Source organism: Haliaeetus albicilla, chromosome 11 (assembly GCF_947461875.1).
Source record: "Haliaeetus albicilla chromosome 11, bHalAlb1.1, whole genome shotgun sequence".
NCBI classification, from domain to species: Eukaryota; Metazoa; Chordata; class Aves; order Accipitriformes; family Accipitridae; genus Haliaeetus; species Haliaeetus albicilla.
The window spans coordinates 27,954,151-27,967,527 of record NC_091493.1 but is presented as its reverse complement, the minus strand read 5'-3'; the positions used below and the strand labels follow the sequence as shown (position 1 = coordinate 27,967,527).

The 13,377-nt window shown below is 40.0% G+C and overlaps 2 protein-coding genes across 4 annotated transcripts in view; one reads left to right on the top strand and one right to left on the bottom strand.

The window, feature by feature from the left end:
• COL17A1 (collagen type XVII alpha 1 chain) overlaps nt 1-1,266 on the top strand; it is a 43,036-nt gene extending 41,770 nt beyond the window's left edge. Inside the window, 1 exon segment of the mRNA XM_069796918.1 lies at nt 3-1,266. Within this exon segment, the coding sequence (XP_069653019.1) occupies nt 3-59 (57 nt within the window). The 3' untranslated portion in view covers nt 60-1,266.
• A 1,176-nt stretch (nt 1,267-2,442) lies between these two features.
• Nucleotides 2,443-13,377, bottom strand: part of SLK (STE20 like kinase) — a 51,902-nt gene continuing 40,967 nt past the window's right edge. For all 3 annotated transcript variants that reach the window (XM_009915624.2, XM_009915623.2, XM_009915625.2), the window contains 6 exons: nt 12,965-13,094; nt 12,595-12,719; nt 11,430-11,618; nt 10,153-10,278; nt 8,469-8,582; nt 2,443-7,836 (listed from right to left, as the gene is read on the bottom strand). In XM_009915624.2, the coding sequence (XP_009913926.1) occupies nt 7,690-7,836; nt 8,469-8,582; nt 10,153-10,278; nt 11,430-11,618; nt 12,595-12,719; nt 12,965-13,094 (831 nt within the window). In that variant the 3' untranslated portion in view covers nt 2,443-7,689. The remainder of the gene's footprint in view (nt 7,837-8,468; nt 8,583-10,152; nt 10,279-11,429; nt 11,619-12,594; nt 12,720-12,964; nt 13,095-13,377) is intronic.

Sequence of the window (13,377 nt, the reverse complement as noted above, 5' to 3'; positions counted from 1 at the left end):
AGAGAATTAGCCTGAATCTTCACTGTCTTAATGCTAAAACGTCCTTGCCAATCAGCTAACCACTTAGAGTTGATAGTTCAGTGTCGCCACTGAGATTTGAATGGCTGTTTTACGTGTCCAGCGTGGTCCTAATGTGGGTATTTGCTCCTGTTGCTGATGTTCGGCTTAGCGCCCTTGAGTTCCCAGGCATATGTCCTTGGGCTGACAAGGGCTTCCTGTCTCACCCAGTCCAGCCTTCTTGCATTGCTCCCAGCTATGTAGAAACCTTTTTATTTTTTTTTTAACAACTAGCCAACTACCTAGCAAAAAGAAAAAAAAGAAACCAATCCCTTCCCCACCAAATGCATGATTTTTCAGAGATCGGATTCAGCCCACAGGACAAAAGGCCCCATAAGAAACCCTGGGATTAAGCTTGCTAACTGCACTGGGATTTCCTCTCCACGAGCTCTGCTGTGCCGGTCCTAAGCAGGAGGACCTGTTGAAGCAGGTGCTGGTGGTACTGAGTGGGGGGCTGTGGCTCGAGGGTCTCTGGGAGGGGGTACGCTGCACTGAGTTACCCCAAACAGCGACCCACATGGGACGCTGAGCCCAGCACTGCCAATGCCCAGCTGCTGCAGCATAGCAGGTGATACGGGGAGAAATAGCTGGGGTCTGCCTTCCCTACCCAGCTGCATGGCGGTGCTGGTGTCTGCCTGATAGTCCCCACTGTAGAACTTTCAGACCCCTGGGGTCAGCACCATCACCCTGGCCCGTGACTTGCTTTGGAAAGCGATGCCCTCACAGCTCGGCAGTTTTGCGATGCTCGAGTGCGCCACGTGCATTAACCCCGCTCCTGAGCCCAGCTCCTTGGACAAACTGTTACTGGAGGGGCTCAGACACCAACAGGGTACAGCACATGCAAGTACTTGGCAGGGAGCGCGGGTCAGCACGTGCTTTGCAATGCCTGTTTATACCAGCACAGCGAGACGTGACATGCACAGGGACCAAACCGAAGCACTTTTAAACGTAATTTGTTATTTTTGTATTTTTTTCTGTTTTATAAACATTGGAAAAAATAATTTTTAATGTAAACAGCCCAATTAAAATGTGTTTTTCACCCCAACCTTGTCTGATCAGTGTTACACTGGGCAGTCAGTACCAGCTTCCCTGTGACCATGGGCAGACACACCTTGTGGTTTTGGTGGCTGTTTCGTTTCTCGCCACTGGTATGTGACCTGAGCAGATGCCAAGCCGCTTCTCAGATGCCAGCAGTTTCCAGTCACATTAACAAGAGCCTCTGCATATTGTCCCAGGATGCCACAGCCATCATCTTCTTCCTTGCAGTGAGGCAGTACTCACAGAGTTTAAGCATTTTAGTGTTGGGGAGCAGGGGGAGCCTCGTGGCTGGGTGATGGCTGAGCTGCAAGGTACTGCCTGGCAGAGGCCAGTGTTTCAGTGCAGGAGTGCAGGGGGGGCAGCTGGCAGCCCCTTGCACAGTGCCTGGTCACTGCGTGTGTGACACCACATCAGTTTTATGGTGTTCCTGGGGCCACGTGTACACATGCACACAAGCCCTGAAGTGCTACTTTAGTTCCAGGTATTGGCCAAAGCAGGTCAGTGGCTCATTTTTGTAGCAAGACGACTTGCTTGAATTGCTTGGTTTCAGTCCAGGTTTAAACACCCATTGTCCATTTTTATTTCTGGTGTTAGCGATGTCAAGTTTTGGTGTTCTTCCCACATTATTGCTTAGGAGAGTTTAGAGCAAAGGGCTGTATGACCCAGGTCAGCTTTCAGCGCACAGCACCTTCCAGTGTTTGCTAATAAAGCCTGAGTCCTTCTGGGTGATTCATACTCCCCACCTGGCTCTGCCGTGATGAGACATTTCCTTTTAATTATCTCTTAAAAACAACAACAAAACGCATGTGGTGTCATGTTTAAGCACAGCAGCTGTGTTTCCATGTCTGAAGCTGTCCCTGAACCACTGAGGACTGCTCTACTGTGCTTGCAGGTTGTGTCGCAGGGCAGGGTTAGGCAGCTGAGAGCAGTCTGAGGCACCGCAGCCCTACAACCTCCCATTTGCTCCGTAATCCAGCCTGCGGTGCTTGGGCCATTGCTCAGGGGGCTCCGCTGCCAAACAGCAGCACCTCGCTCCTTCGCCTGTAGCTGTGGGAAGGGTGGCTGTGACGAGGGGGGGACCCATGGACTGAGGGGCAGAAACTGGAGGTCCTACAACCCCAAGTTGAATTCCCACAGACAGGGCAGGGCAGTCACTGAAAACAGCGGCCTTTTAGGTTTGTGCTAAATCTGTGCTCCTGCCCTGGGCTATTCCAGTCAGGGAGCCACACACCGCACAATGTTAAGTACCTTTTGCACTCAGTTATTTTAGAAATTCCAAATTGTCCCATTCACTCAAACATCACTTGTATTTCATGCAAGTTTTCCATCAGCAAAACAGAGGCCATCTCAGCAAACTGTGATTTTATTGTATTTACAGCAGAATTATTACAATATTCTACAGAAAGCCGTGAAATCAAATTGCTTTTAAAAACAAGACAACTCCCCCCCGCCCCCCACATTGTATGGTTGCTACTGCAAGTTCACTTCCATGAGCTGTATATACAGAGACCCTTAGCCAATTATTCATCCATCTCATGATTTTTGGTTGCTTTCTGTAAGGCAAAAATAACTTGGTTTGCAGTTAACACAAAACATTCAACAAACTGCTGGGACAACACGAGGTTGGAGATGCCTCAGATGTGTATGCTTTACCACAGAAGACCACTCTGCTTGGCTTTCTTACAGAGAACAGGGGTGTGACAGTTCAACATTACAGATTTCACTCAATGTCCCTTTCTAGTTTCTGTTCTTTCCACTATTTTAGCATTGATAATCAGTAAGAAAGAGGCTTTACCACCTAGCTTGGTAATTGCAGAAGAAATTTTGGTAAATTAAAGCATCTTTGGGCTCAGCCACTCCCTTCTCCTTTCAGTGTAGTGGAAGCACGTGAGCTTTTATCCATGAGTTGGTTTTGAGCATGTTCTTATTTAAGAGGTTGTCTTCTTTCTCTGGCTCCACTGACTGCCCTAATGCCAGAAGCAAAGAAGTAGCTACAGAAATGAAGAATGAAGATTGAGACAAGAGAAAAGCGATGGAGAACAACTAAAAGCTCTGCAAGCAACATAGAGAAACACTGTAAACTTTCTTTTGTTTTCTCCTTCCCTTTATCTGTTCTTATCTTTTGTAAGACTGAGAAACAACAGGGCATCCAGGCCTTGGCTTGCCTGTGAACGAGGAAGGTTAATTCTCTCTGACCTTGTTTCGTATCTGCTGTGAAGATGGCAGAAGTCTGGGAATAGGAAATGTGTATGGACACATCAATGCAAGAAAGTTTCTGAGATCCAGAAGTACAGATTTTGAAGTAAAATGACCAGATTGTAAATACCAACATAAAAAGCAGAAAGTTATCTACATAGTGACCATCCCAAACACTCTTCCCTGCCTTTCCCTCCAATGACCAGTAGTCACTGTCCTCAAAAACTTGTCCCACTTCCCCATGGCAGATCAACCAAAAAGCAGTAGCTCAGCAGAAGCAACTAGCAGTGAGCTTATATGCACATTTTAGTCTGTTCCCTGGTGTTCAGCGAAGATGAGCATTTCTGAGCTCATAGGAGCTGCAGCTATACAGCAGCTCAGATAAATCCACTTTTCAGGTAGCCCGATTAAGTGCCTGAATTTAAAAAACCTTATTCAAACCTTTCCTATACCAAAGTATCCTTGAAATACTTGCAAGACACATACTGTTTCAGGTGGAGAATCAGCTTAAACTTCCTACATGATACTGCCGTCATAAGGACATTGTGGTTTGATGAAAGTAATTACGTTACTGCTTTGCTTGGCTCTGTCTTAGTTAAGGTGCTAAGTTTCGTATTTATTAAGAAAAAAATTTCAGTAGCATGGAGTTATAATAGAGACAAGCCTCTGGGACAGAAGAATTTTTTTAACCACGTGATTGATTAGATATTGACTACCCGTGAATGTAATTTTAAAAGGATATTAGCTTAAAATATTGTTTGAAAAAAAGGATGCAGCTCAAAATGAATATCAGTATTTTAAAAGTGATGTGAAAAATCACTTTGAGTGAATTCCACTGGTCAGGACAGCACGGTACTGCCCCCTCTGAATTTGAATTCAGGTGTCAATTCAATCAAAGGTTTTCCTATAAAAGGTGTTAATAAATCAGGAGCTATCTAATCAATCATAAGAATAACAACCTCAATATTGTATCTTTTCATGCTGTACATGCTTCTCAAGTATTCAGCAGAGACAGCAGAGTACTTGGAAAAAGAAACAAATTTGTATTATGGGAATCGGAGAGGAACAAATCCTGGAGTATTTCCACTTCACCAAAGTAAACAGCGAAGCTCCCCTGGGACTTCAGGAGGCCAAGGGCTGGACACAGCCTGTTTCCTCCCTGGCTGGTAACCTCTCCTTAGACAGCGCCGTGCAGGCGAGATACAGAATTTATTCAAGATGCAGAACCTCTTAAGAACAGGGGCAGCAAGACCACCTGAGGTCTGGTTAGCCAAAGATCTCCCTGGGCTACCGGCAGCATTGCATTAGCAGAGGACTACAAGATCCTGCAAATAGCTGAGCTCCAGTAACTGTTAGGATGCCAGTAGAGCCACTGGCTCCTGTATTTCAAGGGCCCTGTGCCAAGAAAGCTGACTCAGCAGGTGCTGAAATCTGCTTTCAGAGCTCAGGAAGAACAAGTTGCGAGGTCTGAATCGGTCGGAGGCTGTGGGCCTGCAGGCAGGTTTTTTGTGAGAATCAGTTGTAATACAAGAGGACAACCAATGTATTGCACCGCGATTCATGCATTTTATTGCCTTTGTTCATTTTCCTGTGGACTGTATTTACGATGTAGTAAAACACAGAGGTGAGCAAATACTGATTTGTGGTCATCTTTTGAAAGGCATGTGGGGAAAATGAGATCTGCCAAACACTCAGTAAGGAAGTACATCGTTTTGGCTAAGGAAAATACACCTAACTACCCTGGAGGTGGAGCTTCTAACATTTATTAAAGGAAGGTGACGTGATAGTAGAGAGATTGGATTTTATATCTCAGGAGATCTCTTCTAGGCCTATGTGAGACTAAATTAATTTGAATTGAATCTTCTGACATTAATATAATATTGTACAGCTCTTTCATGTTCTGCAATACTTAAAACCAATTTTATCAGCCTAAATGTGTAAGTACCCATGCTAGTTCCTATTAGTCCCCAGAAAAACACATTTTCACGCTCGATATCAATTCTCAGCACAGTTCACAAGGCTGCAACTGCTTAACAGTGCTCCACACCTGGAGACCTGACCAAGCACCCGCTAAGGCTTCAATCGCTGCATTCGATCTCTCCCTTCATCACAGAAGTCAGTTACTTACTCGTACAAGTACAATGACATCAGATTGCAGGGGCTTGTGTGAAAAGGATCTTCAAATAAAAGATTTAAAAGATTTAGGCAGAAGTAAACAGTATGCCAATATGTATTAGCAAGTTATCACTGAAATTGCCAAAAAATGTAAGGAGAAGATTAACATTTCCCTCTGAGTATTTAATGTGGATGAAGGTAGAGAAAATCCCGAAGGGGAAAACTGCCTGCCCTGTCTACTCCCCGAGTAAAGCATGGAGCCTACTTCATACGAAATTGCAAACAAATTCTGTTAAATACAGAGATGAAGATTATTTAATGTTATTTTAGTAACAGTCAATTTATGATGGTGGAGCTTAAAAAGTAAAAGGCCTTCAAAGATATTTTTCACCCTACTGAATAAACAATTTAAAGAACTTTGCATTCAGCAACAGATAACATTCTAGAGATATGGTATGTGGATTTACAACAGTACACAATACATATTTATATAATAAAATGCCGGAAATTAAGGCTAGCTATTAAAGTAATTATGCTATCAAAAAGTTACAAAATTTAAATTAAAACATGCATTTTCAATTTTTTTTTTTTTTTTACTGTGCTGTAAATTAAGTGTCTTCATTGAGAAGGTATCAGTTCAACATCCAAGGATTTCAGCATCCAAGATTTCAACCACATCTGATTAAAGTCCTATGTTAATTTATGAGCTCATTCACATGCATCAATACTGTTCCCATGAAATGAACATCATGTAATGGTCACCAGTCGCACATTTAATGCAATGTTTACAGTTGATACCCAAAGAGACTAGAAAGTCAGGCCTCAAATGACAGAAAGCAAATACTATTTTACAAATTGAACTCCAGCATACCAAAGTACAGCTTATAATACTGTATTGATATGACTCAAACTCTAACCACCAAAAAGAGTGCAGTAAAAGTGACCTAATACAGTTGTATTTCCCTACCGGCTGTATGAGAAACATTTCAGATTTTTTCCATTGCAGATCAGTCAGGTAAATAACTTATTGTACATCTATGAACTTGAAAAATAAAAACAGGCTATGTTAGTACGTGGCAACACAAAAGCAAAAAACCCAGCTTCATAAAGTAGTTTGTCTATATATTTAACTTAAATCTTTCTCTAAAATAAAATGACTAAAATAAAAAAATCAAATCTAACACTTCTAATCAAATCAGACTTTAGCCATGGTTATTTATAAATATGACCATCCACCTCCACTTTTCTGATGGAGTTTAAATGAACAGGCTTTGGTAAGAACAGAAAAATGGCTCTACCCATTCCAGGTACAGTTAGAGAAACCACGTGCATTTTGCACACCGCTTTCTAAAAAATACATTCTACAGTTTTTCAATTTGTAGAACTAACCACATGTAATAGCTAAGGAAAATAATAAACTGTGCATTTTAAAGTTAGCATTTCTTTCACCTTTACATATTTTAGTGCAAAATATTTTAGGGTGAGGATTTACAACAAAAATGGCAGTAGCAGCAAGAAATCTTCTGTTTTGTACAGTAACAACAATGCTAAGGAGTTTTGTTTTTTTAAATGACAAAATACTATCCTGTTGCCAGGACTAGCATACCTAGGTGTTTCAGGCACTGTATTAATTAAACTAGCACCCCATTTCATTATGGAACTAATGGACAAAAATACATCATGGAGGTCTGCTCAGTTTAATTTATGCCAGAGGTTTCTTTTTTAAAGAAGTTGCAAAGGCTTTTGCTTTTGCCAATCGTGTTTAAACTTAAGGGTTTATTTTTCTGATTATTGGCATGTTCTGAGTAATTAGTTTCAGTCCTTGCTATGAAGACACTGCTCAACATTATAAAATTTTAAACCTCTCATGGCAGTTTCAGTTGTGGAATTCTCTCATGGAGAAATCAGACACTTACACAGTAGCAGAACTAATATTACACTGTTTAAATGTTCACATGAGAAACCATTTTTTTGTGTTTGGAAAGAGTATAATTAATATTTTAGGCTTAAAGTCAAAACCATAGATAACATACTTTTTGAGACTGAGATAAAAAAACCACTTAATTCTTGAAACAGCTGAAGGACATAACATTACCATTATACACCAACACTTTTTTTTTCTTCTCTTCCATTCAGAGAAGTAAAGAAACTGATCATGACACCGATTGTCTCCACTGAAAACAAAAAGCGCTAGGTCCTTTGATGTACACTGCAGATTAAGTCAGGTTAGACAATGAGGATGGAGAATTCCAAATATGAAAAAACCTACAGCAGTTCCCAGAGTTATGACCCAGTGGAGTGAAGGCTGGGGATTGGATAGAATTTGGAAATCCGGCTTTGTGTTGAAGGGTTAAGGCATTCGGATTCTCCAGTCATTTTAAAGAAAACTTCCTGTTCCTGCAGTTTTCTTGCAAATTCTTCTTCCAGCGTCTAAAACCAAAATCAGATTGTCATAGGATTATAAGGCAAAGTACAAGAAACCTATTATACTGGTGACATATTGTCTGATGTAACATTGTAACTTCACACACCATCACCAAAAAAAAAAAAAAAAAAAAATCACCTAGCAATTATGAAATTGCAAGACAACCAAGACACAGCAAACTAAGAACATCATCTGCCTGTAGGATACTCTCTGAACTGTGTGAAAATCTAGTACTTTCCATTTTAAAATAAAATATAAAACGCAAGAACAACCTCCACCACCCTCTATCTGTTATTTAGCACTCAATTTTTGTAGTAACCTACCAGTTTCTGAAATATATTCCTAAAACCAGATTTACCTCCAGCTAAGAAGTTTTATATGCAAATACGCACTATGCACACATGCACTGCAAGAGAGAACACAGTAAGAGGCTGGTAGGACACAAGCCTTTTTTGTTGCACATGCCCTTTGCTCAGCTTTTGCACTTTTTTTTTTTTAACATCTTTAATTATTCAGTGAACTATAGCAGTTTTGTACAGTAGCTTGATTCTCCTCCTCTGCAATACTTTTTGTACTGTCTGTATTTGATAGATCCAACTCTTGATTATTTTCCAATTCATAAACTGCTCCGATTTACCTTTTTTCTTGGTCTCAATTTCTCTCTCCATTCCTTCAGTTCTTGGCTGTGCTCTTCATCTAGCTCTTTTAGCTTCTGAGTTTCATGCTCAACCAGTAGATGGCATTTTTCATTCTTAAAACAAGATAAAGATAATCCTTATGTAAAACTAATTCAGATTAGGCAACTCAACATTTGTACAGCAACATATGTTGTCCTAATTCTTTTTAATTAGCTTATTCCGTGTAAATAGTGACGTGAATAATTACGAGATAAAAGTATGTTACAAGGCTGCATTATCAAAAGCTGATCCTTCCATCAGAACCAATTGAGATAAGAAATACTCGTAAATCCAAATATACTGTTGAGTATCATTAAGGCAGCAGCTGACGGTGTTACTCAAAACTGTGTTTCACTGCCTAATAATGCTTTTCAAGGTCATACAGCGTTTCTGCTTTGCTTTCTAAAGACAGTTTGTATAATTTATTAAAATCAATTACATTAAAAAGGATGTTTTTGGAAATATTTCAACTCTTGGTGCCAAGGAGCTGAGACTAACAAATAGAGCTTAGAGAGGAGAGAAATGTGCTTGCAGAAGCAGGCTCAGAATTGCCCTATAAAAAGGAAAAGGATAATCAAACCACACATCAGCTTCACATTCCTCTCAGGAAGGTACATATGCATCTGCCTAGCTTTCAGAGGACTTTTGAAGCATGGTAAGGAAAAAAAAAAAAGTATTTGGCTACATCAAATCTTTGATTTTTAAGAGCAGTTGGCAATGGCAATCTCTAAACCCCATGTTCTTGTTTCTAGGGTTCCAGTCCCAGCTGGGTCTGACGCAGAGTACAAAACCACAGGAACAAAAGTGACAAGCACTTGGCTAGACCTGAGTGCAGCTAGGGGCCAATTTTTCTCGGTGAAGTTCAGAGTAGCCCTAATCCGCTCAATTTTTTGTGAGCTGAAACTCTCACAAGACTCCCACGGTACTTGGGGATTTACTAGGCGTATTAGTGGCATAGTCAGAGACTATTTCACAGGATATAAGAAAGTGAGCAGAACTAGGTTCATTGGTCATTGGAAGATTTCTCTACACAAAGGTTATCAGCAGGTGATCATTTAATGCTTTAAAACTGCCTTGCATCCCTGAAACAGGGAAAAGCCGATTTAACGGAAAAGGAAATCTGGCCTCTGGTATACAGCAACAACTTTTACAAAATGCCTACAAAAAGAGACAAAATAGAGTTCCTTATCACAAGAAGAAAATTCTTTCTAAGTACCTTCCAGAAGCTCAAGTACAAATGGCAGCCTGCACTTTGTAAAAACCACCTCATTCCATGTATTGCTACAAATGTCTTGTGGGTAATGCCTGGTGCTGCTTACCTCTGTTCTGATTAAAGAAGTTTCAGCAAAATCAGGTTAAAAGGAAATGTTGCCTACAGAAAATAGCACTGGGAACTTGACAGATATTCTAGAAGTGATCATCTGCTTCTGGTTCATGCTCCTCTTGCATTTAAAATTATTTTTCATTAAATGATGTAACTACATGAATCTGGTTAAGCAGTATGCTGCAGGCCCTTGAAAGCCAAGTTGAAAAAATCCTACACCAATCAGTAAAAATGAAGGAAAAGATGTTTCTGCTTTGCCTGCATCTGTTATTAACCTGAGCTTCCCACTGAATATTCATTTAATATCATCTATTTTTAACCTGTAACTGATGCAGTTCTCTGATGTTTGCTTCACACTGCAACTGAAGGTCTCGCATTTGGTTTTCATGTTTCTGATGCTGAGCCAGTCTCTCATTCTTCTGTCTCTTTTCTTCTTGAATAGCAAACTAAAATTAAAAAAGATGGTTTGTATTGCGCCTCTAGATACAACAGTTTACATAAGTCAAAAAAATGGATGTAACAGAATGAATATATACAGCATAACTGAAAAGAATGGTTTAAAAAGATTTAAACGATAACTGTATTTGCTTTATTCTTTCTTTAAAATTCTTACAAAAGGAATGCCCTCACAGTTTTGTCTATCATTCCATTTTTCTGTCTGCACTCTAAGTTTTCCTTAAAAGACAGTACATCTCATTTCCAGACTCTGAAATTATCTCCCCCTGATAAGTGACACAGCAGTGCTGTTACAAGTGTCAGTTAAGGTTGGTGTTATACAGCTACAGGAAACTGTATTTTCCAGATTCTTCATCCTTCCAGTGCTCACCATATGAAACCATGATTTGGAACTTTTGTGCATCAGTAGAAAGCAAACCTCTAAACCTCTTTACAACATTCCCTTTTAAAGAATGAGTGAATACCTACAGTTTTAGTTCAAAAGCTCACAAAAATCAAGTATTCTTAAAAACATTTCACGGAATCGCAGAACAGTTGACATTGGAAGGGACCTGTGAAGATCAATCCCCCCTGCTCAAAGCAGGGTCAGTTGGGTTCTGAGTATCTCCAGAACCTCTCTCAGCAACCTGTTCCAGTCTCTGACCATCCTCACACCAAAAAAGCGTTTTCTTATGTTTAAGTTGTATTTTCTCTATTTCAGTTGTGCCCACTGCCTCTCATCCTGTCACTGGGCACCACTGAGAAGACTCTGGCTCCACCTTGTTTACTCCCTCCAGTTGGGTACTTATACACAGGGGTAAGATCCTCCTGAGCCTTCTCTCCTCCAGGCTGAAGCATCCCAGGTATCCCAAGTGTCTCTTCCTATAACAAGACCCACCAGTCCCTCAGTTATCTTCAAGGTCCTTCGCAGGAATTGCTCCATTAAATCCAAGTCTGTCTTGTATTTGGAAGCCAAGAGTGGAACCAGTGCTCCAGATGAGTCTCACCAGTGTAGAGGGGAAGGATGACTTCCTCTGACCTCATCCAGTGCATCAACCCAGTTTTGTACCACCTGCGAACTTGCTGAGAGTACACTCTATCCCATCCTCACATTTACATCACATTAAGCATTTACACTATTAAAACTGTTCTTATTAATTACCTGCTTAATTTTTTCACGATCTTGGTCTGGAGAGGCTAATGAATTGATTCTCAAACTTTTCTTAAACATAGCCATTCGAGTCTTGGCCTCACTTCGCTGGATTTTAGGCAGTCTTGCTCTTTCCTGAGTTTGCTTGTTCTTTAACTCCTCGATAAGGCGTTGATTATATCTCTGCATTTGTTCTGTTTCCTAAAATGTTAACCATATGGAAATGTTACACAGTAACTATTACATTAGAATATTTGCATCTCATTTCTTCAATAAGCATGCTGTTTGAGTAAGCTTCTTTCAGCAGAAACCAGTCCCTGCCCTAGCGATACCAATGGGAAGGAAGGGGTCTTCCACTTATTCCAGAAAGTTCTGGATCATGCCCAACCCAGATGAAATTCTCTAACGAATATGAATACAAGTTTTACCAGTTGTTGTTCAACTCCTGAATTGCATTTTTAAAAGTCTACGTTATTCAAAGGGAGAAACTTTTGTGGAACTGAACTTCCACTACTGCAGTTGTGAAGGGTCAGTTTGTTGCAAAAGCTGGTGAAAGCAACAGCCATTATGGGGATAAACCAAACAATACAGAAACAAGCCTTCAGTAGAGGCTGCTCATGATCCAATCACCAAGGAGATCCTATAATATCTCTCTATTGGATTTACATTTCCAAAAATTGAACTATTCTGTTTAGTATATTCTATAAAAAACAAAATGCCTTGTGGAAAATAAGTGTTGTCTCTGAGCTTTTATAGGATTTAGCTATAGAGAGACAGTTGTCAGCTACTTGCCCAAAAGCTGATCCAGTTCACTCTCCTCATTTAATTCCAGGATGATTTACTAATGAGTAGATTTATTTAAATACAAGCCCAAACTGGTTTTGGTGTATAAGCAGAATTTGGTAATTTTAATAGAAAAAGGTTGATGTTGTGGTTGGGTTTTTTGGGGTTTTTTTAGGAATCAAAAGGGAAAAATATGATCACTTATACTTCAACATACTACTAAGTTATTAAATTATTAAGATTTTTTTATTTCAACAGATCATACGCAGCTTCAAAATACCTGGGGGGGTCTTGCCTGTGCAAGCAAACAGCTACCTGTAGAGATCATAGTACTACTTGATAAAAAACCTGGATATTATAACACACGAAAGAAAGTGTCAAAGTCAATACTAACTTTTTCATGCCTCTTAAGCAGCTGGTGTCTCTGCATGAAGTACTGATCTTTGAGTTGCTGTTTGAGGAGCTGGTGTTTCTCTTGTAGATGTCGCTCTTCTAGCTCCCAGATTGCAGCTTCGCGAGCTGGAAAAAAGAGGAAGGCTGGTTCAGAAAGTACAATACAATACTTTCTAATCTACCTGCTAGTGTATGTTTAGATGTGGCCTACAAGTGCGTTTTAAAGAACAATGTTATTCCATAGCAGATGTTTTTATTACAGTTCTAGATTAGTCATGAAGGTCTTTGATTTCATAAATTTACGACAGACTATTGTTTTACTAAAATACAACATAAATGTCTGTTTTTAAAGAGAGTCTGCTGCTAGATACCTCTCATGAGCTGCTGTTTGTTGTTGAGGCAATCTCGTTCAATAGTGGCTAGTTCTGTCTTCTGCTGCTGAATAATTTTCTTCAGAGATGCATCCAGTTCTTGTTGCTGCTTCTGCACAAATTCCTGCTCCTGATAAAAACCCACAGAAGTAAATTAAATTGTGTTCTAACCATGTTACATTTTAATGAAACTTCCAGTTCTCTCAGCATTAGCTATATAACAAAACAAATATATCTATGAAAATTTGAGCTAACATGCCTCAGCTATAAAATTATGCATCTCTTGTATTTTTTACATAGAAAGTAGGTAAGAGTATATTTAATGTTTAAATAACACCTTCAGAAATAAGACCAAAGGCAACAAACTAGCCAGCAATCTGCAATTCGTTCCATGTCTTGTCTCTCCTCAAAAC